Source organism: Pyricularia pennisetigena, chromosome 2 (genome assembly GCF_004337985.1).
Source record: "Pyricularia pennisetigena strain Br36 chromosome 2, whole genome shotgun sequence".
Lineage (NCBI taxonomy): Eukaryota > Fungi > Ascomycota > Sordariomycetes > Magnaporthales > Pyriculariaceae > Pyricularia > Pyricularia pennisetigena.
In genome coordinates this window covers 2,751,694-2,774,067 of record NC_043741.1, presented here as the reverse complement: position 1 = coordinate 2,774,067, position 22,374 = coordinate 2,751,694, and the positions used below count along the sequence as shown (strand labels likewise).

General features: G+C 51.7%; 9 protein-coding genes across 9 annotated transcripts; 6 read left to right on the top strand and 3 right to left on the bottom strand.

The window, feature by feature from the left end:
• Positions 1 to 148: 148 nt before the first annotated feature.
• PpBr36_00749 (uncharacterized protein) lies at positions 149 to 1,811 on the top strand (the record flags this gene model as incomplete). The annotated part of the gene is made up of 3 exons (XM_029887939.1): positions 149 to 528; positions 601 to 699; positions 767 to 1,811. 3 exons carry the CDS (start codon positions 149 to 151, stop codon positions 1,809 to 1,811), a joined length of 1,524 nt encoding a protein of 507 aa, XP_029750718.1.
• Positions 1,812 to 2,304: 493 nt separating this feature from the next.
• On the bottom strand, positions 2,305 to 2,802 carry PpBr36_00748 (uncharacterized protein; the record flags this gene model as incomplete). The annotated part of the gene is made up of 1 exon (XM_029887938.1): positions 2,305 to 2,802. One exon carries the CDS (start codon positions 2,800 to 2,802, stop codon positions 2,305 to 2,307), a length of 498 nt encoding a protein of 165 aa, XP_029750719.1.
• A 723-nt stretch (positions 2,803 to 3,525) lies between these two features.
• PpBr36_00747 (uncharacterized protein) lies at positions 3,526 to 5,019 on the top strand (the record flags this gene model as incomplete). The annotated part of the gene is made up of 3 exons (XM_029887937.1): positions 3,526 to 3,718; positions 3,792 to 4,744; positions 4,846 to 5,019. The coding sequence occupies 3 exons, from the start codon at positions 3,526 to 3,528 to the stop codon at positions 5,017 to 5,019; spliced, it is 1,320 nt and encodes a 439-aa protein (XP_029750712.1).
• Positions 5,020 to 7,040: 2,021 nt separating this feature from the next.
• Positions 7,041 to 7,301, bottom strand: PpBr36_00746 (uncharacterized protein; the record flags this gene model as incomplete). The annotated part of the gene is made up of 1 exon (XM_029887936.1): positions 7,041 to 7,301. A coding segment is annotated over one exon (261 nt), but the record flags the coding sequence as incomplete, so codon positions are not given.
• Positions 7,302 to 9,301: 2,000 nt separating this feature from the next.
• On the top strand, positions 9,302 to 11,552 carry PpBr36_00745 (uncharacterized protein; the record flags this gene model as incomplete). The annotated part of the gene is made up of 2 exons (XM_029887935.1): positions 9,302 to 11,177; positions 11,269 to 11,552. 2 exons carry the CDS (start codon positions 9,302 to 9,304, stop codon positions 11,550 to 11,552), a joined length of 2,160 nt encoding a protein of 719 aa, XP_029750710.1.
• A 2,046-nt stretch (positions 11,553 to 13,598) lies between these two features.
• Positions 13,599 to 14,819, top strand: PpBr36_00744 (uncharacterized protein; the record flags this gene model as incomplete). Its single annotated transcript, XM_029887934.1, has 2 exons — positions 13,599 to 13,848; positions 13,999 to 14,819. The coding sequence occupies 2 exons, from the start codon at positions 13,599 to 13,601 to the stop codon at positions 14,817 to 14,819; spliced, it is 1,071 nt and encodes a 356-aa protein (XP_029750711.1).
• Positions 14,820 to 16,477: 1,658 nt separating this feature from the next.
• Positions 16,478 to 16,743, top strand: PpBr36_00743 (uncharacterized protein; the record flags this gene model as incomplete). Its single annotated transcript, XM_029887933.1, has 2 exons — positions 16,478 to 16,558; positions 16,648 to 16,743. 2 exons carry the CDS (start codon positions 16,478 to 16,480, stop codon positions 16,741 to 16,743), a joined length of 177 nt encoding a protein of 58 aa, XP_029750716.1.
• Positions 16,744 to 17,568: 825 nt separating this feature from the next.
• PpBr36_00742 (uncharacterized protein) lies at positions 17,569 to 19,244 on the top strand (the record flags this gene model as incomplete). Its single annotated transcript, XM_029887932.1, has 2 exons — positions 17,569 to 17,620; positions 17,764 to 19,244. The coding sequence occupies 2 exons, from the start codon at positions 17,569 to 17,571 to the stop codon at positions 19,242 to 19,244; spliced, it is 1,533 nt and encodes a 510-aa protein (XP_029750717.1).
• Positions 19,245 to 19,845: 601 nt separating this feature from the next.
• PpBr36_00741 (uncharacterized protein) lies at positions 19,846 to 20,917 on the bottom strand (the record flags this gene model as incomplete). Its single annotated transcript, XM_029887931.1, has 4 exons — positions 19,846 to 20,046; positions 20,239 to 20,522; positions 20,714 to 20,739; positions 20,823 to 20,917. 4 exons carry the CDS (start codon positions 20,915 to 20,917, stop codon positions 19,846 to 19,848), a joined length of 606 nt encoding a protein of 201 aa, XP_029750714.1.
• Between the last annotated feature and the right edge of the window lie 1,457 nt (positions 20,918 to 22,374).

Genomic DNA, 22,374 nt, shown 5'->3' with positions numbered 1-22,374 from the left:
CAACAGCATGATGATACAAACCCTTGACATGCACGAGTGCGTGAATCTTCCTCTTTTGTGTACTTTATTATCGTCATCAGCAACTAAACGGCTACTAAGTCCTACAATACTTTGTTTTTCATCCTCAAACTTGATATCAACCTTCAAGATGTTGCACAGACTCTTTCCGCTCACTACATTCCTCCTGACAAGGTCGGCTTTGGCCGTACCGGTGCCAGGTGCAGTCGACTCAGCCCTTGCTAAGCGGGACATGATCTGCTTTGACGCCCCGACTAGAACAGTGACTGTCACTATTGATAGCAACGGGCAGCCACAGAATACGCCAGCTCCTGTCAAACCTGTAACCCAGACAGCCTCTATCGTCATCCCCTCTGGCACAAGTGTTGCCCCTCCACCTCCCGGAAGCACCAAGTCTCGGTCTTCTCAGACAGCCATTCCCACTGCCACTTATACATCTGGGGCTAGTAATCCCTTCCAGTCTGCTGGCAGCGGTTCAGGGTACAGAAGTGTGTTGTACTTTACCAACTGGTAGGTATCTGGATGTTAGCTGTGACCAATTTAATCTGACTTAGAAATACGCTAATCAAGAGGATGTTTTAGGGGTATCTACGGTGCCAACTACCAGCCTCAAGACTTACCCGTCGATACCGTCACCCACATTCTCTACTCCTTTGCTGATATTGCTGCGGATGGTGAAGTGTAAGTATTTCAGCTATTCGCGCTGATGTATATATATCTATTTCAACTTGCTGACTTTGCAGCACAGGAAGTCTTCCGACACATATTCTGATATCGAGAAGCACTACTCAACCGACTCTTGGAACGACGCTGGCCGCAACGCCTATGGTTGCGTGAAGCAGCTCTATCTCCTCAAGAAGAAGAACCGCCGCCTCAAAGTCCTCCTCTCTATCGGCGGTTGGACTTATTCGCCCAAGTTTGCCCCCATCGCCGCCACGCCTGAAGGGCGCAACCGCTTCGCTTCCAGTGCGGTGAAGCTTCTTGCCGACTGGGGTTTTGACGGCCTGGACATCGACTGGGAATATCCTACCAATCGGAAAGAGGCCGATAACTACGTTCTTCTGCTCAAAGCATGCCGGGACGCCCTGGATGCTTACTCGGCCAAAAACGCCCGAGGATACAAGTTTCTCCTCACCGTTGCCAGCCCCGCCGGCCCGGCAAACTACGGTAGCATGAATCTCGAGGGCATGGACGAGTTTGTCGACTTTTGGAACCTGATGGCATACGACTACGCGGGATCCTGGGACGTGACAACGGGACACCAGTCCAACATCTACCTCAACGACCAGAACAAGGCGGCCACCAAGTTCAGCACCGAAAAGGCCGTCCAGGACTACTTTTCCCGGGGCATCGGCGCGGCCAAGATCACGCTCGGGCTCCCGCTCTACGGCCGGTCCTTTGCGTCCACCGACGGCCTGGGCAAGCCCTTTAGCGGCGTGGGCGACGGCTCCATCGAGCGCGGCGTCTGGCTTTACAAGGACCTTCCGCGGCCGGGCGCGGCTGTGACCTACGACGACACGGCAAAGGCCAGCTACAGCTACGACGCCACAAAGAGGGAACTCGTCACTTACGACACGGTCGGCTCGGCCGCGGAGAAGACGCGATACCTAAAGCAGAAGGGCCTGGGTGGCGCCGTCTTTTGGGAGGCGAGCGGTGACCGCAAGGGCGACCAGAGTCTGGTTGGCACGGTTGTGAGGGGGCTGGGCTCGGCTGCGTTGGACAATTCGACCAATCTGCTGACGTACCCGGTCAGTCAGTACGATAACATACGGAATGGGATGCCGGGTGTTTGAGTTTTGGGTGGGCAGTACTGATTTTTTTTTTTTTTTTTTTTTTTTTTTTTTTTTTTTTTTTTTTTTTTTTTTCAAGTTCGGCTTTGAGCAGTCTTTGTTTGCTTCATGCCGCTTCCTTTTCTCTTTTCTTCATGGCATTTCCTCTGGGGTTTCGATCAAACCACCGCGTTGTTCATATCCACATATCCTCTGTAAATAGTCCTACTTCAGTCGCTTGAATGAACCTTTGTTCTGTTCTCGTTTTGCAGCGAACCAGTCAGAGGGTACATCTTGAATATAATCTCAACCATGGCAGGATGGCAAGCTCAAAAGACTCTCATATCGCCAGAGCCAGCAACCCGTACGTGGAATTCTATACTGCTGTCTATGCACATAAACCGCCTAGCGCAGCCTCGGTGAATTTTCAAGCCAAGTAAGTCAGCCAAGGCAAATAATGAAAAATTAAAGTGAAACGTAAAAGAGTAAATCCAAGCCAAGAACGAGAGAACACCCATTACTCCGCCTCCTCCCGACTCCTCCTTCCCATCCTCACCACGCTTCCATAAAGTCCCCCTGACAATCCCGCCACGCCGGCGGCAAGGACCGCGACGCCGTAGTAGGCCGGCCTGAACAATCCACGCTCCAGCATGGTGAGGTTGGAAAAGTAGCGGGCGGCACCGTAGACGATGCTACCGGAGCCGAGGCCGAGCAGCGGGCCCACCAGGGCTCTGGTCTGGTCTCTGTCCTGCTGGCCTTGGGCTCGTTGGTGCTGGGACGACGAAGCTGTTGCCGTTGCCGTCGCTGTCGGTGACGATTGGGGGTGAAGTAGCTGAGACAGGTCAAGCTGAGAGAAGCGCTCGATGGCGATGCCGAGGGCCACGAAGCCCAGCCCCGTCCGGATCCAGGCTAAAAAGGTCCGCTCCGAGGCTAGGTGGTCACGGGCGACGGAGCCTGTGTTTGGGTAGGTTGGTGACCGGAGGCGGGAGAGGGCTCGGGTTAGGGGGGACGTCATTTTTTTTTTTTTTTTTTTTTTTTTTTTTTTTTTTTTTTTTTTTTCCCAGGATGGTTGAGCTCCAACTCCCAGTCCGGATTTTGACTTTTGTTTGAGTCCGCAGAAGGAAATTGACACGAGACCTTCGACTGCTCTATATTCTCATTTCCACATATTTACATACGTATGCACTTCACTTTCCCCATATTTAATCATCGCCGTCTCCTGTGGATTCAGTTCTGCTGTTGAAGGATAATAGCGGATAGGTCCACCCCTAACCCTTCAACAAACATGGTCCTTCCCTACTACTTAGCGGCTGGTTTTCAATTCCGCGGTTTCATTGGTTCGATTCACCTCTTAGTGACAAGGGTCTTCAACGATATTGAAAACTGGCCTTGCTGGCCTTAAAGCATGTGTGGGTGGGACTCTGTCCCCAGCGCACCCCGAATTGGAGAAAGCACCATCGCGAAGCTGTCCTCTTGATGCGCCTATTTCCACACTCCTTTAGTTGCCCAGTGTGGACCCTCATGAACGATCAGTCACCTTCTTTTGACAAAGTGATTCCTACACATCTCTTTAGTCCGGTGTTTCAATATCTTTCACGATCGAGCTGGGTTCTCGAGCCTTTCTAGGGATATTAAAGAAAAGATTGGATCTTCTGCACTCAAAACAGAAAGTCACCAAAGGGTCCTCTTACGTCCCGCGCATTGCGCCTGAACGCCGAGGAACAAGCCAACCAACACAATGGCGCCCAAGTCGAGATTCACCAGGCTTGATGCCTTTACAAAGACGGTCGAGGATGCCCGCATCAGGACAACTTCGGGTGGAATCATCACCATTGTCTCGCTGATTGTGGTCCTGTATCTGGCCTGGGGAGAATGGCAAGACTACCGCAGGATAGACATACACCCGGAGCTGATTGTTGACAAGAGCAGAGGTTTGTGTGACGTGTCCTTGCACATGTTGCCAGGTACTATTCGCTAACTTGTGCAACTTGTGCAACTTCCCAGGTGACCGCATGGAAATCCACCTCAACATAACATTGCCCCGCGTACCCTGCGAGCTCTTGACCCTCGACGTGATGGACGTCTCGGGCGAGCAACAACACGGCGTGCAGCACGGTGTCATCAAGGTCCGCCTTCGACCCGAGTCTGAAGGTGGCGGTGTCATCGATGCCAAGACCCTGTCCCTCCACGCCGAAGACGAGGCTGCTACGCACCTGGACCCCAACTACTGCGGCGGTTGCTACGGCGCCCCGGCCCCGGCCAACGCCAAGAAGGCCGGCTGCTGTAACACCTGTGACGAGGTGCGCGAGGCGTACGCCCAGGCCTCATGGGCCTTTGGCCGCGGCGAAAACGTCGAGCAGTGCACGCGCGAGCACTACGCCGAGCGCCTGGACGAGCAGCGCCACGAGGGCTGCCAGATCGCCGGCAGCTTGCGCGTCAACAAGGTCGTCGGCAACTTTCACCTTGCCCCCGGCCGCAGCTTCAGCAACGGCAACATGCACGTCCATGATCTCAAGAACTACTGGGACACTCCCGTCGAGGGCGGCCACTCCTTCAGCCACACGATCCACTCGCTGCGCTTCGGACCTCAGCTCCCACCCGCCGTCCTGGACAAGCTCGGCAACAAGGACAAGAACATGCCCTGGACGAGCCACCACATCAACCCGCTCGACGGTGTTATCCAGACCACCACGGACCCCAACTTTAACTATATGTACTTTGTCAAGATCGTTCCCACCTCGTACCTACCTCTGGGCTGGGAGCAGAGGAGCCACCTGGCCACTGTGCATGACCACGGTGTTGGTACCTACGGCTACTCGGGCGATGGCAGCGTAGAGACGCACCAGTACTCGGTGACCAGCCACAAGAGGAGTCTGACGGGCGGTGATGACGGCGAAGATGGCCACAAGGAGCGTCTGCACTCCAGGGGCGGCATTCCAGGTGTATTCTTCTCATACGTATGTCTTCTTACCCCGTCCCATTTTTCTCGATCTTAACCAACCATGCAGCTGGCAGTGTTGCTAGTATGTCCAAATTTCTAACCAGCTTCTTCCCTTAGGATATCTCGCCGATGAAGGTCATCAACCGCGAGGTCCGCGCAAAGACCTTTGCGGGCTTCTTGACCGGCCTGTGTGCCATTCTCGGCGGTACTCTGACAGTCGCGGCCGCCATTGATCGTATGACGTTTGAGGGTGTCACGAGGATCAAGAAGATGCAGTCAAAGAACCTGTAGAAAATCTACGGGGCTGAAAAAAAGCTCTCATCTGTGAGAAGAGGGGAGAGAAAGATGTAGAAACACTAGAGGGAGAGAGAAAGCTATCAGTTCCACGACTTGGGTTTGTATTTTTTTTTTTTTTTTGGAGAGTTTCCATCGTGACTCGCTTTTTCCCTTTTTTGTGCTCCTCGTCTTTCTGTTGCATGGTTTTAGGCGTTATGATTTGTTTATTTTATAGTTATTTTCTTCCGTCCCTTGATTTCGCCTTTGTGCCTTTTACTGCGTTGGTTATCTAAGAGGTCGTGAAAACACCACGGCATATACTTTATACTAAACCATGTACACACTCAAAATCGTCACACAAGCGAAATCTCTATCATAGACATATTAACAGAGTAAAATTATTACTTAGCGAGATGCGACAAGCATGTTTACAGCCCCCAGTCGTGATTCGCCCGAAAAGGGTCATCTTGGTAATTAGTCCGTGGAGGTTGCGGACAGAACCACTCAGTCATCCTCAACGCCGCATCAGCAGTAGATATGGTGTCGCAGTACACGTTGCCTCGAAATTCATTGCAGATCCGAGCAGACCCAGTTATATACGAGCGAAGCAATGAGAAAACACAAACATGCCCACGAGTGCCATTTGTTACACATACAGAAGGAAAAATTTTAACTCGGAGGATGGAAATGCATTCTTGAGTCTGACCATGTCGAAGCTATGTTGAGCGCACTCACTTACAGCGAATTTCGGACCAGCCGATGTCAAGCAACAGTAAACAGGAGCTTATCCCGCACCTCTAGACTGCACTGTTGTCGGCCATGGCGCTCATACAGCAATGCAGTGCACCGGTGCCGACATTTTAGGACCCGTGCTTTGCAACAATCAACTCGCTCATCTCCGGCCTGATATACCACCATCTGAGCCTTGAAGCTCGAAGCAAAAAAAANTAGATTGATTGAATTTCAAACGAGCAGCTTTTCCCCTGATTGCAGCGTCCCTGCATCCTGCATGGCCCAGAATCCTTATGCGACGACTTCTCCCGCTACACCTACCTTACCTGTTCTGCCGCCGCCCGCCCATAGTTTGACACCCATCTCGTCATTTATGCGCTGCTACTGCTGCTCCCCGCACACCCTAGCCTTAGCCGCCACCGGGCCCCAAGCTGCACACACTGGATTCGACTTTCGGCTACCATAGCAGAAACTGCGGCAACAAATTACCTAGCAGAGAAGCAAGGGAAAGACTTTCCAGGGTGAACAGATTTTTTTTTTTTTTTTTTTTTTTTTTTTTTCCAGCAGAAATAGCAATCATAGTTTGATCACTGGTGCCAATTCTAGGTTTGTACCAACCGAGGCCAGCTTTGAGAATTGTACAAGTATGTCCAGTTCATCGGGTACTAGTGCATGTTTGAGTTTGTGTATAGTACTACGGTACTTGTTCTTTGAAGTTTGAACAAGACTTTTGATTTTAGTTCGTGTTCCTAACTGATTGGACGACAACACGCCAGTGAAAGAGGATCGGCTGAAGAAGTGTAATTATATGCACATGCAACGTCGTACATTTTACATATACATAGTGGGGAAGCCCTACCCAGAGTTCAGTAAATACAGGTAGAAGGATTCGGGAATGACGCTATTTTTTTTTCTTCTTTTTGTTTCTCTCACTTATTTTTTTTTTTTTTTTTTTTTTTTTTTTTTTTCGTCTTTTGTGTCAACAGGTAAGTAAGCATGCAACTTTCAGGTACCTCTTGAGACAGCGACCGGTTCCTCGGTACAGCTTTGCGGTCACCCAACTAGACTTGAGCTAGTGGTCTTTAACCTATCACTAAGGCGCATTAGTTCTAGAACTAATACCTTTCAACCGCCCGCATGGCACAATCTTTAAAGTGCTCGCACGTTCACAACGGTCTTCAAAGGTGGTGCAGCTGCCTTGTTTTCCTAAAGCGGCGGGGCAGCCAAGCGGCATATACGAGTTGCCCTGTCGAGGCTAGAAGCTGCTACAAGTCAGATGAGTGTCATCTGTACTGCCAAGAAAGTCAAGTAGCCGTTTGACAAAGGTCCGTGTCCACCAGTAAACCTGCATGCTGTTTGACGAAATGGGATGACCGATGACTGCTTGCTTGATTGATCGGTGATGGGTCCTCTCCATGATCAACGCTTTGATGGGGTTCATTTTTGTAGCAGCGAAATAGTCTGGAAGTGAAAGAACCGAAAAAAGGTCGTCGATCCGTGGTAACCAAGTAGGGTCCAGGAGTCAAAGGTCTCAAATTAGTGGGGGCGGAATCCGGTTCTGGTACATGTTGGATACACAAAGCAAGGTTGCAGCAACTGGGGGCAAGGGGCCGCCGTTTGGTAGCGTGTGCTGATTTGGTGATGGGACCCGGATGTGTGCATCGATTGGACGACGGAAATGAGAGCTGGAGAAGATGCAATAAACTGCGAACGTGACCCCTTCTGTTGTAATTGGTATTAATAAGGTACGAAGTAATAAACAGGTACGGGGGGCCGAAGATTTTTTTTCTTTTTTTTTCTTTTTTTTTGCGTAGTTGCTTTTCACCCCCGTTGTTTCTTTCGAACGGTTTTCCTGGTTCGGTCCGAACTTTGTAGGTGTCAGTTGGCAGTCAGAGTGTTTGCCAAACCTAATAACCACAGCGACCTCAAGTCAAACAAAAAAAAAATACTGCATTCGAGTTGAAAAGAGCGTTTGACCTCCACTCCACTGTTGCCTGATCGTTTGCTCACGTTGTCGTTGCTACTGGGTCAAATCTGTGCTGCCGAAGGCAGTTCGAGTAGCTTTTCTTTGGCCTGCCTTGAAAGTAACGACTCGGTACCTGAGTGGATCTAAAATTAACCCCAGTCAAACCAGGATGCTCGTTCCTTGGGCAGTAGCCGCATGCGGTCTAGTTCTCGACGCAGGGGCATCGTCTCTCCGTCCCCTCTTGCTGGGGTTCGGGTTCCAGGTCACGGTTCCCCAAAATTCATCGTTACAATATTGCTTCCAATCTCGACAAGACAGATGGTTGCGCGCAATAATCAATTACATTGTCCAATGCCGAGCTCTCCCCTTTCCTACCTGGTTAGGTCGTGAGACCCCTTTTGAGCTTCATGTCATTTTTCTTACTCTTTCTCTCATTTCTTTGCTATTTGGCATTTCGACTCTGCCACTTAAACAAAAAAGCCAGCATCCTCAGCGGGTCTTGCTCAGTTCATTTATTCGCTTAGTCACATATGCTGGCTTGCTTGCTCGCTTTTGTCCGATTTTAGTATCTTTTTGTGGTCCAAATCGAAATCCTATCTCTATCGTTTGCGCCTTGACTCCGGCTTGATCGACCTTCAAAACAAAACACGAATCGTTGATGCGCATCGCCCCTCGCGTTTGGCTTCTATCTGTCAATCACCTAAACGCACACGACAAAAAACGCCGCTGTGCTGTACTCTGCCGCGCCGTCACACACTGCAAACAAGGACATGGTCGTGGTTGTTTTGTTAGATTGATTGAATTTCAAACGAGCAGCTTTTCCCCTGATTGCAGCGTCCCTGCATCCTGCATGGCCCAGAATCCTTATGCGACGACTTCTCCCGCTACACCTACCTTACCTGTTCTGCCGCCGCCCGCCCATAGTTTGACACCCATCTCGTCATTTATGCGCTGCTACTGCTGCTCCCCGCACACCCTAGCCTTAGCCGCCACCGGGCCCCAAGCTGCACACACTGGATTCGACTTTCGGCTACCATAGCAGAAACTGCGGCAACAAATTACCTAGCAGAGAAGCAAGGGAAAGACTTTCCAGGGTGAACAGATTTTTTTTTTTTTTTTTTTTTTTTTTTTTTTTTTTTTTTTTTTAAAAAAAACAACAACAACAACACCATTACACAGTGGCTTTAACAGGCTACAAAACGTGCATCCAGATCTAGCACCACGACGCCACTTCAATTCGGTTTCGCCTTCCAACTTACCAGACCGAAATAACCTACGGCACTGCGACGAGCCGAACCAGAAATTCACTAATCATACCAGTCAAAAACGAAGAGACGGACTAAATAGACCTAAGAGAGGGGGGAAAAAAAAACACCGTCGACACCGTGAACATTCCAGTCTGTCTATACGCACGGAAATAAAAAAAAAAAACCTAGACACTACGTCACGCCCACACGCACGAGCGAAAGAGGACAAAATAAGACGAACGAGGCAGCCTTTACGTCAATTCTGGACGGGTCACAAAGGAAAACACGGTCACGTCCATTACGGCCGCTCCTCTCACCCATCATTTTATGGTTTTGAGTCGCAGCGGTCACCATGGCAGCTCCACGACCAAACTTCATTGACCTGCGATCGCAGTCGCAGGTCTCAATCCCCCGACCGCTCAAGTCCCCCCGAGTTCACGTCGCCGGCGAGGCGCCCCCAGAGTTATCTCCACTGGATGCATTTGCGCTGCACAGCCGGATGCTCGCAAAGCAACTAGAACAAAGCGCAAAAGCAGATAAGAGGATCAGCAGGTTGCCACCGCTGACCACCGAGAGCCCGCTCGTCGTGCAGGCCAGGTCAGAGTACTTCCGGTCTATGTCCCAGGATTCTAATTCAGACTATGGCGATTCACCTGAACATCCACCTCTGCAACCGCCGGCTGGATTTGGGAACCATGCAGAGATAGAAGAGCACTTGGATCGACCTATGTCCATGCACCCACGCATGAGCCGCATCCCGCCGACACCCGATGAGCCAATGCCCATGCCAGCCAACGCCAGCCAGGTGCGCAGCAGATTACCGGAGACGGTCGAGGAGGATGAAGGCTTCTTTGGGGCCAGGAGAGAGCGTTCGCCGTCACCAATGGGCAGCGTCCATAGTCGAAACAAAACCCCAGAGCCTGTGTCTCCGCTTAGGGAAACCGAACACAAAAAATCACCGTCTCAGGCATCCTCGATGCGCAGCTTTTCTTTCTCCCAATCCCCTGAGAAGTTAAGGCAAACAGTATCAAATGACATCCACGGTCTCGCACCACCGCGTGCTCTGTTCCCTAAGCGATCACCAAGCACAATATCGGCATCATCTGAGGTGGCTGACGATGATAGACTCAGCGCATCCTCTGCTGTCTCGCCAATGCACTCACATGCGCTACGCAAATTTTCAACCAGTAGCGGGGGCCTTATCTCGCCATCTGTCGGTTCTTTCCAGAGATCACCCTCAATCGCATCGGATATGTCTGCGCCTCTACCCAGGCCGTCTTTCAACTTTTCCAGGCCTCTCAGTAGAGCTGGGACACCGAGTTTTGATCCGCCAGCCCGTCAGCAGTCATCCGATAGTCATGGATCGTTCGTCTTTACTGACGACACTGCGCATACTCCAGTAAGCCTTCACAGCGAAGGTTTCCCGGACTCTACCAGCGAAGGCCCTGGGGCGCCATCATATATCTACTCAAAATATTCACTTCCTAGGGGAAAGATGCTGCAGAGGTCTACGCCCTTTGAGCCTCAGACGCAAGAAAGTATGCATGCTATCGGACAAGCACCTCCCTCACCACCGACGCGACCATCAAGTTCCTCGAGTGGCATGCCTCGGCAGTCATTAGAACGAAGCAAGCTTAGCGCCGAAGTCCTCCGGCCGACGATGCAACCCTCCCCGAACTCCAGCCGACCATCAACGGATGGTGGCCGATCGTCAGAAGACGGTCCTCGTGGCCGAACGCTCGCCGTTAAGCAGACTGCAGCCTCGATAGCAACAAGTGACTCGGCCAGCACGGTCAAGCCGCCAAGGTCGCTCCACTCCCTAGCATCGGCGGCCGACATTCCTGCGGAGGAGCACGTGACGAAGGCCATAGAGCTGCATCAGGAAGGCAAGCTCAACGAGTCGACGTACCACCTCAGACATGCAGCGCGCCAAGGGCATCCGACGGGGATGTTGCTGTTCGCTCTGGCATGCAGGCATGGCTGGGGAATGCGAGCGAATCCCAAGGAAGGTGTCGAGTGGCTTCGCAAGGCGGCCGAGTGCGCCGGATTGGAGGTGGCTGACGACGAGGGCCAGGTTCAGGAAGGGAAGAGGGTCGACTTCCTAGAGAACAAGACCAGAAAGGCACAGTTCGCTCTCAGCATATACGAACTGGGCGTCAGCCACATGAATGGCTGGGGCATTGACCAAGATAAGGCACTCGCGCTGAGGTGTTTTGAGATTGCTGGCAGTAAGTCTCCCGTTAACTTCAACGTGGCTTTCAGGGCTGCTTGCTTCTTTCCGTGTTAAGAACTGGACTAACAGAATGCAATCGCAAACAGCATGGGGAGATGTCGACGCACTCGCCGAAGCAGGATTCTGCTATGCACAAGGAATTGGGTGCAAAAAGAACCTAAAAAAGAGTGCAAAGTTCTACCGCATGGCCGAGGCAAAGGGCATGAACATGGTCGGCAACAGCTGGATCCACAAGTCAAAGTACGACGACGACGACAGCACGGAAGCGACTTCGCCAAAATCAACAAAATCAGAAAAGAAGGCCCGGTCAAAGTCCAGGACACGCACGGGGCTTTTTGGCAAGAGAAATAAGCCTCAGCCGGCGGAATAAGCTGCGACAGATGCCAACACCCTTCTATACTCTTCGACCTGGCTCATGATGAAGCCAGAAAAACTCTGCACATAGTAATGATGGAGAAACAGAACGGTGCCTGGAAGAAGGCGTCCGGGCAGCAAGGACAGTACATATTTTGATTGCTGTTGTTGGAGCCGTCTTGTTACGATATGATGACACAAGCAAAAACAAAAAACATTCGATTCTTTGATACGCTAGCCATATTCATATTTTTATTTGTCTTCATACCCCCGGATTGCGAGTCTCTTGCCTCTTGATTACTCTTGCGTTTCATCAAGCATTGGCTTCAGATAGTTGTTTGAAGGATCGTAATTGGGACATGGATGTTTGGAATGCAACAGGTGAAAAATGTTTATGTTTCTGTATTCCAAACAGGAAATGCGATCATGGCGCCTAGCATGGGTTCTCCGTATGACATCAAAGGACATTGCGCGGAGATAAGGGCACGTCAAGTAAATGCCTTTTTTTTCTTCTTGACTGGCTTGTCATCTCTAGGGTGGGCGAAGCTGTTGTGACGCCATACTTTTTTTTTTCCCTTGGTTCTTTGAGTTGTCTCGTCACGCACCAAAAAAGCCATACTTTAGAAAGCAATTATCTATCTACCTAATAAAGACTCTAAATTATGGTGACTGAATAGAAGTATGGATCCCGTTATGTACCTGACAAGCCCTTTTCTAGACCTAATTTCCATTTGAGGCGCCTCGTGGCACAGCATGATGGAGATGAGTTGTACACACGAGGGCTGTTTTAGTCCTCGTCAGTAGCCTGCCGCCACGCTCCCGCGACGACCCAACGGTCTTTACCCCTTGCAGCTTAGGCAAGTTTACGAGATTGAAAAAAACACCAGTAGCCAACGTCTTTTGACCAGAGTTTTATTGTGAGGGATCTCAAATGATCGTCGNGTCTAGAGTTTCGTGACGATCCAGTGAGCAGCGCCGCGGTTTGTTCCCCTTGATGTTATTCAGCAAGCTCAAGAAAGCCCGCGCCTCGTAATATAAATAGAATGCAATCCACCCAAGTCTCCGGGTGATTGGAGGGAAACAAGAGCTGAGGTCTACAGATGGGTGGGTGCCTTGACGCCAGACCGGGGGGGTTTGCACAACGCCACATGGTTATTAACCCTCTAGTGGGACCAGGTAATAATACCTATGGTCAGGCTGCAGCATAGAACCCATGAGCGAGGTGTTGCGTGCGGCCGCGGCTTGGATGTCCCAAAGAGATGGAAGGGCAAAAACTGGACAAATCAAACAAGTTCTCAAGATCTTGTCGGGTCCGGTCAACTGCGCCAAGGAGCGGAAGGATCACAACCGTGTCCCTCTCAACACAGCCCCCCCCCCCCCCGATACACGGTCGGCACCTGCATTTTTGGGATTGCTGTTTGGACTGGGGCGGGCTGGAACTTGGGGGGGGGGGGGCTTATGATATGGGCTGCGCAGAATTCGCATCTCTTCACTCTCTCGTTGGCTGCACAAACTCGGGCTTCGAATTGCAGTACCCCATACAGACCCTCGCACGTCTGATCCCACCCTACCTTGCCTGACCGACTGTGCTGACGGGGAACCTCGGGGGGGTTTTGTTTCTTCAATCAATATGGTGGTAATCCTGTCAGCTTTCTAAAAACTTTTATCGCTTTTTATTTTTTTTTTTTGTTCTCTTCTTCCATTTCGTACCTGTACTGTCAAGAGATGGAGTTTGTTCGTTTCTTGTTAGTTTAATTGCTATTATCTACTTTACTTACCGAAACACCTAAGTGTATCCACCTTTGCGCATTGCAACAGCATCATCGCATAGTGACCCGAAGGAGCCGACTTGCCCGCGATAGAGGCCGTCTCTGATCCCGATTCACCCGCTGAGTGCAGTTGCCAGAGTCGCTACCAGATAACATATCGACTAAAGGAGGCTGGCTTGTACTGTTTCACTGGAGAACCTGAAGTATCAACAACGAACAACCCAAAAAATTGAGAGAGGAGAAACAAAGAACAAAGGAGCAGACGTAGAACAGCGCCAGGCCTCGCCGCCACCATGGTGCTGCCAAGGCTCCTCGTGTCCCTCGCGGCCCTCGCCGGCGCCGCGTCGGCGCAGAGCATGAAGTTCATCAACCCCCCGCCTCAGGGCAGCGAGCCGAACCCGGCCAATTTCCCCAAATTCCAACAGGGGAGCACAGTGACGGTGCGGTGGACCAAGGGCCCGGCCGGCAAGGCCATGAGCCTTACGCTGTGGCAGCTGGATCAGAATACGATGCAGTTCTTTGGGGACCTGGAGTATTTGAGTCGTAGGTTTCTCCTGTCTTTGCGTTGTCCTGATTCTTTTGTTCTTTTTTTTTTTTTTTTTTTTTCTCTTGCAGGGAAAAGAAGTGTTTCAGGGGTAAGGGAACCCAAAGAGGAATTCCAGCGTTACTGATACGATGGTGTGAGGAGCGCAGAAAACTTCATCGACAAAGACTCCTACTCGTGGCTGGTAGCAACAAGGAAAGACCTCAAAAAGTCCAACCTCTTCTACTTTGCCATATTCCAAGAGGGCTCCGTGGTATCCGACTCCAACAGCCAATACTTCAACATCACAGTTCCTCCCGAGGCACCTCCGACCACAACGGCCAAGACGTCCACGACAGCCACGACAGCCACGACGACCAGCGCAGCTACCCCCTCGGCAACGACACCCGCCGCCGGGGCCGTGACCTCCACCCCGGCTTCCGGTCAGGGCGAGAGCAACAACAGCGAGAGTAACAACCAAGACTCTGGGTTGAGCACGGCAGCCAAAATCGGCATCGGCGTCGCGGTGCCGTTAGCCGTGTTGGCAGCCATAGGCGTCGGCGCGTGGATGTGGTTCAGGAGACGCAAGACAGCTGCCGACAACGCGGCCGGGCAGCCCATGTTGGGCGCGGGCGGGGGAGGCCACGGAGCAGGAGGTATGCTCGAGGCTGGTGGCGGCAACAGTTACAACCCTGCCGAGTTCCCAGGGTCACCGTCGGCCATGACAACGACAACAACGGCGGCTGCCGGGACGCCATCACAGTGGGTGCCGGCGACGGCCACGACGCCTGGGTACTGGAGCAGTGGCGGCGCGGCCGGGGCCGGGGGAGAGGAGACCAACAAGTTTATGATGGGCAATTACTACCAGCCACCCCTGGCAGAGATGGGTCCCGGATCGCCAAGGCCGACTGAGATGAGTGCGACGGAGGTACCGAGGAGGGAGGTGTATGAGATGCCGACGCCGGAACCCCATTCGGCGGTTCCGAGGTAGCGTTTGTTGGGAGCCTGGGGTGTTTGCGAGCGTGTAGTGATGTTGTTAGCGAAAAAAAAAAAGGAGTTTGGGGGTGGGTTCTCTTCTATCTGATCTTATCTTCTGTTGCTGTTTTGTTCCATTCTGCCTGGATCTTACTGGTTGATGACGGCATTTTTAGATTATTATTTTTTCAAGTTTATACCCGTTAATATACGACTCATTTACTAGGCTTTAGTCAAGATGCGCTGCTTGCGTTTCCGTATTGTTTGATGAAAATTTGATTGTTTTGCTTAGTATATATTGATTGTGCGAGACGCCATGTGAAATAACAATTCGTCCGGCCTTGTTTGCGCGTCTGGGAGCGACGTCTTTTGTAAAAAAAAAAAAAAAAAAAAGAAGAAAAAAACGAATTAGGAACCAAAGGTATTCTTGTTGATTGAAATTACTTACTAACTTCTTGCCCTCTGCATTTCTTCTTTCCGTTTCTTTAATAATGCTGCTGCGGAAGATGGGAGATGTATGAAAAGACGCTAAGGATGAGCGTTCCAAGCAAAGTAAATTCGGGAAACACCCACCCACCACGAAATGACCCAATAACAATGAACTTCTTATTGCTAACCAACTCCCTCCAAATGCTCCACCCAGGGACGCGTCATTCTGTCCCTCCCTACAGGTTTACTTGCTTCCTCCGTTTGAAAGGGGCATTTTGATCAGGCCTGGTGCCAAGATCCGGGGGATCGGATCCGCTTCACTACAAAAAGCTTGTCTTGTGCCATGCCGCTGCGCAACCACTAACAAGGCCACTTGCATTTCATGTTTGTAGTTCTTTTTTTAATGGTGCACCGTCCGTCCACAGAGCTTTTACCTTTCAAATCGAACGTCGTCCGTCTCACCAAACATATAATGGTTCGGACGGAAAATTACAAGACAAGAATCAGCACAAATGACTAAAAAGGCACTTAACAAAGTTCTACGTCTTTGCGGGGCAAGCCCCCTCGTCATTCCCAACAACTCTACTATGGTAATGCTGCATATGATACTGCGGGCTGTACATTACTGTAGATCGTGCCCCGAAATTCTCCCCACGCTCCGGCTTCTAGACCGCCCGAGTTGAACCCAGGGCTAGCAGTAGCCGTACCAGAGTCGTCACTCATACTCTGCTTTTCTTGATCCATAGTCCAGAACCTAAAATAGTGTTCTGTCTACGACATCGGATGTTAGCCACCTCAGCCTCCGTCTCCCTCTCGTGGTTGTATCCGCCACACTAGACCAGAGGCTGACGTATGCCTCCGACATGCCCTCCATTCCATCAAGCTTTCCGATCTCTTGTCAGTGGGGCCATGGTTGGCTTAATCAGACAAAGCAGGGGACACCATGAGGGTGGTCTGGTACAACTGCGCTCCCTCCCGACGCACGACTCAACTGCTGTGTTGTCATATCACCCTTTGATAAGGTAGTCCCGCTTTATTTCCCCGAACCCTGCCCAAAGCTGTGGGAATAGCTTGTCAGGAGGTAGTCGAAGGAAATAAAAAGTCCTACCGCCCAGCCGGTCTTCGCCCGTTTGCTCCCATCCTCTCACTCGCCCACTTCTCTCTGGTACAGCGACCGAGCTACAGTCAACACAAACCTGCAATCACCCATATTATATATTTCGCACCACCAAAACAATACACACAATGCCTGCCACTCAGGAGCCTCAGCAGCAGCAGCCCATGGAGGCAGTTGCTCCGGAAAATGCCACCGTCACAGAGCAGCCCGTACGTCCAAGTTACCCCTGCAAAAGAAATGATACTACCACTTCTTCGATTATAGTCTTGTACTAACCTGTTCACTTTCAATTACCTAGACCCCCGAGCCCGAGATGTCAACAACAAGCCTTCGTGGTGGTTTTGTTGAGGAGTGCAGCTGCTGCTGTTTCTCCGAGGAGTGTGCTTGCTGCTAGACGGAAGGTTGATTGTTTTTTGCTGAAGACACAAGAGATTCCTACCTGATAAGCGCGATAGTTTTAGCCGAAAGCATAATTGACTCTGACGATGACCATGCATGATGAGTCCTGGCCCCGGAAAGAGGAATTGCTCAATGCTGAATACGGGATGAAGTAGAATTCGAAAAGACGATTGGCTCTCATATGATGACCAATTCGAGTATGCAAGCTTTTCGTCATAAAGAAAAAAAATTTTCTTCCATGTGAGTAGTATTCGTAAACAACTTGCAAAGTCTAGATCGAAGAGGGTGCAACAATGGTTCCAGTTGAGCAACACCCACAAGCCGACGTCGACCTTTGGGTTTGAATCGCGATCGACTTGTGGGAATTCCCTGCTTGGCAAGAAAGCTTAGCCACATGTCAAATCAGTCAAGGGACCAACCTTGAATTGGGGTTGAGAATGAGGGACAATGCCCATCACATGACATAGATCACGTGAAACACCGTAGCTTTCATTGCCAAGACTTTGTCAAGCCACATTTGGGGTCGAGTGATTCCCAGGTAGCGTAGCCGCATTCTTTACTTACCCCAGCACGCGCAAGTCTCAGCCACAGACGCGACTTTACACCAAAAATCCCGTCGCATTGTTCGCTCTCAACCGTGTGGTTAGAGCTCCTGCAGTTGCACCCTCCACCAGAAAGGCGCCGCAACGTAACTTGCTTAGCACAGGAAGGAAGCTTCTGCAAGCTGCCAAACCAATTCCTGCTAGTCTTGCACGAAAACCCCAAGCTTTTTCGCCCAACGATCAATTGACACCTCAGACGCCGCCTTATCACACACATCATGGCGCAACCATTATCATCAACGGTTCAACCGACTGACATATACGGTGGAGGTACGGTGCTTGAAACAACCAACCCTGTCTTCTTTGGCCCAACCCACCAAAGCCCTCGCCTCCCCTCGCCTCGCCTCCCCTCCCATATCGTCACTCGTTACCCAGCAGCTACCTAACCCTCCCATGAATTGCCACTTGTACAGATGAAGTATCCGCCCTCGTCCTCGACCCGGGGTACTGTTACACCCGCGCCGGCTTCGCAGGCGAGGACGTGCCAAAAAGCGTCCTGCCGTCTTTCTATGGCCACACCGAGGATGGCCGCGATCTCTTCGGCGACGACGTCATGCTCCCCCGCCCCGGATTCGAGGTCCGCAACTACATGAGCCGGGAAAGCATCGTCGAGGACTGGGACGTCGCCCAGAAGTTGTGGGAACATATGCTCGTCAAGCGCATGCAGCCAGACCGCGCACATCTCCTGGGCCGCAAGCCGCCCAAGCCCAAGCAGTCCCAGCAACAGCAGCCGACCAAGGACAAGGAGGGTGACGTCGAGATGGGCGGGGCGGATGGCGACGCCGCACCTGCCGCTACCGAAGAAGCCGCGGCCGCCGCGGAGGAGGATGAGCTGCTGGAGCTGGCACTGGGCGAAAACCCCCTGCTCATGACCGAGTCTCCCTGGAACACGCCTAAGGCGCGCGAGAAGGCCATAGAGCTGGCCATGGAGGGTTGGGGTGTGCCGGCCTTTTGGCTGACCAAGACGCCCGTACTGGCAGCATTTGCGGCCGGCAAGGCCACGGCGCTGGTTGTGGACTGTGGCGGCGCCAACACGAGCGTTACGGCGGTGCACGACGGCATGGTGCTCAAGCGGTCAGTGCAGCGGTCCCAAGTCGGAGGCCTCTGGCTTTCGGATCAGATCCGGCGCATGTGGGACTCGCAGGACCCGCGCGTCCGGGTGACGCCGCACTTCATGGTTGAGAACAAAACGCCGGTCGACGCAGGCGCCGAGCCCAACGTCCGCCTGCGGAAGTTTGACTTTGATATTCACCCTTCCTTCCGCGCCTATGAGGAGGAGCGTATCCTGACCGAATTCAAGGAGTCGGTCGTTGAGGTCTGGCGCGGCCCACAGAAGTTCACTGCACCGGGAACCGAGGACTACATCAAGTCGCAGCCCGGTCGCGTCTTCGAGATGCCTGATGGCTACAACCAGATGTGGCGTGAGCAGCGTTACAAGGTTGCCGAGGGCATGTGGGACGAGGCCGCTGCGTACCCGGCAGCCTCCGGCAGCAGCAGCAGCAACGGAAACGGTGCGACACCAACACCTGCCCCAGCAGGAGCGGCTGCAGCCGACAGCGGTGCGGCTAAGGTGCAGACCATCCCAGACCTGATCAGCGCATGTCTCAACGGCGTGGACCAGGACTTGCGCCCTAATCTCCTGGCCAACGTCGTGGTTACGGGAAGCACGAGCCTTCTCAACGGCTTCAACGACCGCCTCAACGGGGAGTTGTCGGCCAAATACCCCACTCTGCGTGTGAAACTGCACGCCGCTGGTCTGACGACCGAGAGGCGGTTTGGCGCATGGATCGGTGGCAGCATCCTCTCTAGTCTAGGTACCTTCCACCAGATGTGGATCTCGCGCAAGGAGTACGAGGAGAACGGGCCTGGTATCGTTGAGAAGCGGTGCAAGTGAGGTAGAAAGGCTGGTTCGGCGTGGATCTTGCTGGTTGTGTAGCTGCTTTTTATAATTATTTGACTGGCAAGAGAGCGTGTTATGAGCTGAAAAGAGGAGGCAACAAAACATGGCGTCTGGCGTTTGATGTATGAGTGCGTTGGCGCGTTGTGAGATATGAAATGGATTTTCAGTACCGCTCTGTTTGTGTCAGATGTACCTGCCAACTATCGTGAACTCGTAGTTGAAGTAATTGTATTTCATCTTGCTGCTTGATTCATGACTGCCCCCAAACAATTGCATCACTCTGGCCCCCGTCAAGTTGCATGTTCCACCCCCCTCCCATGTCCCGCATCCCCTTTGCGAATGGACCTGTTGATACGCGAAACGCGCGGCACCAGGGCTTATTGGGAAGCGGAAAATGATCCGTGACGAGGAGGGAACAGCTTTCGGATTCCAATGTCCTCGCATTTCCTTGAAAGCAGGTATACGACCCGTCAACAACCCACGATAAGGTCGGATCCGTTCGTCGGTTGGAATTTCCGCGCTTTCCCCGCCACGCCTCCTCACCTTGCTCAAGGCCGTCTATCTTTGAATACCGAAGGAGGCTCTCTTTTGTCTTTCACATCTCACCACACTGCGACACTATGACGTCGAGGTTGGGCACGTCCTTGCCCCTGTATCCCGTCTTGGTGTTTTCCATCTTGCGCACGACGTCCATGCCGTCGACCACCTTGCCGAAGACGACGTGCTTGCCGTCCAGGAACGGGGTCGCCGTCGTGGTGATGAAGAACTGGGAGCCGTTTGTGTTCGGGCCCGAGTTCTGTGGGAGGGGTTTTTGTCGTTACTGTCAGCGAGTTTTTTTTTTTTCGTCTCTGTCTGTAGTTGGTACGGTCGCGAGAAAAGGGGTGAGTACAAAGGGGTTATAAAAGTGATATATAGTAGCAATACAAGGAAGATAATGATAGAAAGAAAAAAAGAAAGAAAAAAATCAGAGAAGAGAAAAGAAACTTACCGCCATGCTCAGTAAGCCAGGTCCGTCATGCTTGAGCGTAAAGTTCTCATCGGCGAAGCTCTTGGTCCCGTAGATGCAGGTGCTACCGGTCCCGTCGCCGTGAAGAAAGTCGCCGCCCTGGCACATGAAGTTCGGGATGATGCGGTGGAAGCGGCTCCCCTTGTAGCCCTGGGGCCGGCCTTGGGCGTTTTTGTGCTCGCCAGTGCAGTACTGCCGGAAGTTCTCGGCAGTGCGCGGTACCACGTCGGCGAAGAGCTCGAAAGTTATCCTGCCCAACGGCTCGCCTGTGTGAGAGAGGGAGTGTCAGACTATGTCTTCTAGAAGGGGGGTTTTGTGTTGATGGCGTGACAAATAGATTGAAAAGACTGGTCTTCATATGGTGTGACAATTTACTCAATCTCCTTTCCATACTTATCCTTTGATAAAATGAGAGAGGACTGTCTTGTGTCATAGAATGGACGCATCGCCTACTTACCTCCTAGTGTAATGTCAAAGAAAACGCTATACGAAAGCAGCAAATGTGAGTCCTTGATTCAACCCAAGATACGGCAATATTCCAAAAGATGAACACGCTACAAAAGCACCGGCACGAGGGAAGTAGTTGTGCACCCAGGGTCAAAAGGAAGGTGATGAACACGTACAGCGGATTCCCCGATTCGGGGAGCTTTGTCGGGGGCATCTTGACAAGGATCTAGTTCTGTGCGTATAGTAACTAAACCTTTCAATGGGTTTGCAAATTAAGGTATCTGCTCCTTTCAGCGTGTGTGGTTCGTATCAAATATCCCACCACACGCGTCGCGTTTCTCGGTTCCGAATCGCCGCAAAAAGGCGCCTAAGGGCAAAAAAAAAGCCCCGCCCCCGTTTCGGTCGGCGTGTCGGTGAATAGTGGATCTTCCCCCGCGTTGCGGGTGCGGGATTGAGGGTGGAGCACCCGGGCTACAGCGGGCTTTTTTCTCTCTCTTTCTTTCTTTGCGCATCTACCTATGATAGGATAGTCTAGAATCTGCGATAAACTTTCTCTCACTCCCCCCTCCTTGTTTCCTCATCACATGGATTAAACCAAGTGTCGCAAGACTGCGCAAGCTATAAAGTGGCTATGCTATCGCATACTTTGATCAGTTGCAACCCAACCATTGTTGCCATTCGTCGTTGCAACTGTCGATAAGAGAAGGAGGATGGGAAAAAAGTAAATTGTTACAGGGCACATGACTTCATAGCCCTTTTGTGGGTAATGTAAGACACGAATGTGATATCATCGTTACTGGTTGTTGACAAATAATTACTATACGGGTTGGGGGTACCTTTTGCTCCCCCTGGCATGATTACTACTAGCACATTTCATTACACCTCCTTTTTTTTCTTTTTTTCTTTTTTTGACCAGTGGCAATGTCATACCTCAAAAACAGGTTGCATGCACGATGAGCGGATCGAGGTCAAATGCCGATGCGCCCGCGCGTGCTATTCATGTGTTTGTCGATCGACTTTGTCCCAGTGCTACCACATTCAAATTCCGTGGAGATTGTCCAGCCACGGAACCCCTCCTCTCCAATTCCATGTATCGGGCGAAGTAATCCGGCCGATGCCGAGATCCGCGAGGGTGGCCTGACTATCTTGCAAATCTTCTGTAACAATCGTTAGTTTTTTTTTTTTTTTTTTTTTTTTTTTTTTTTTTCCCAGCTGATGGAACGGGAATAAGGGTGCCCGCTAAGTGTTGGTGCGAAATGCCCAAGCCGATATTCAATACTGCTTTTGTCCTCCTCTTTCCTGCATGATACTTTGTAGGATACCTGCTTGTCGGATGAGATACTACAAGGCCCAACCGACCTGAGATATATTGGACAGTGGTGACATCTGAATGGTCGTTGCAGTTGCTACGGCGTAGGTCAAGAAACCCCCAAAACGGAAGCTGGCCAGTAGCCGCCGTGATGGCTTCAGTGTGTGCCTTTGGTGCTTCGGTACGGCATACTGCCACCAGAGCCCAGCTCATGCACATACAACCCTGAACGCCGCAGTGAGCAAGCTTGGCGGGCACTCAAGTTGGTCAGCAAAGTCAGGCCCTTGAAGCTAGTCCTAAACAAACACGCAGGCATGCTTAGCCTACCCAGAGGTCCCGACCTTGCCGAAGCCAGAGCTGAT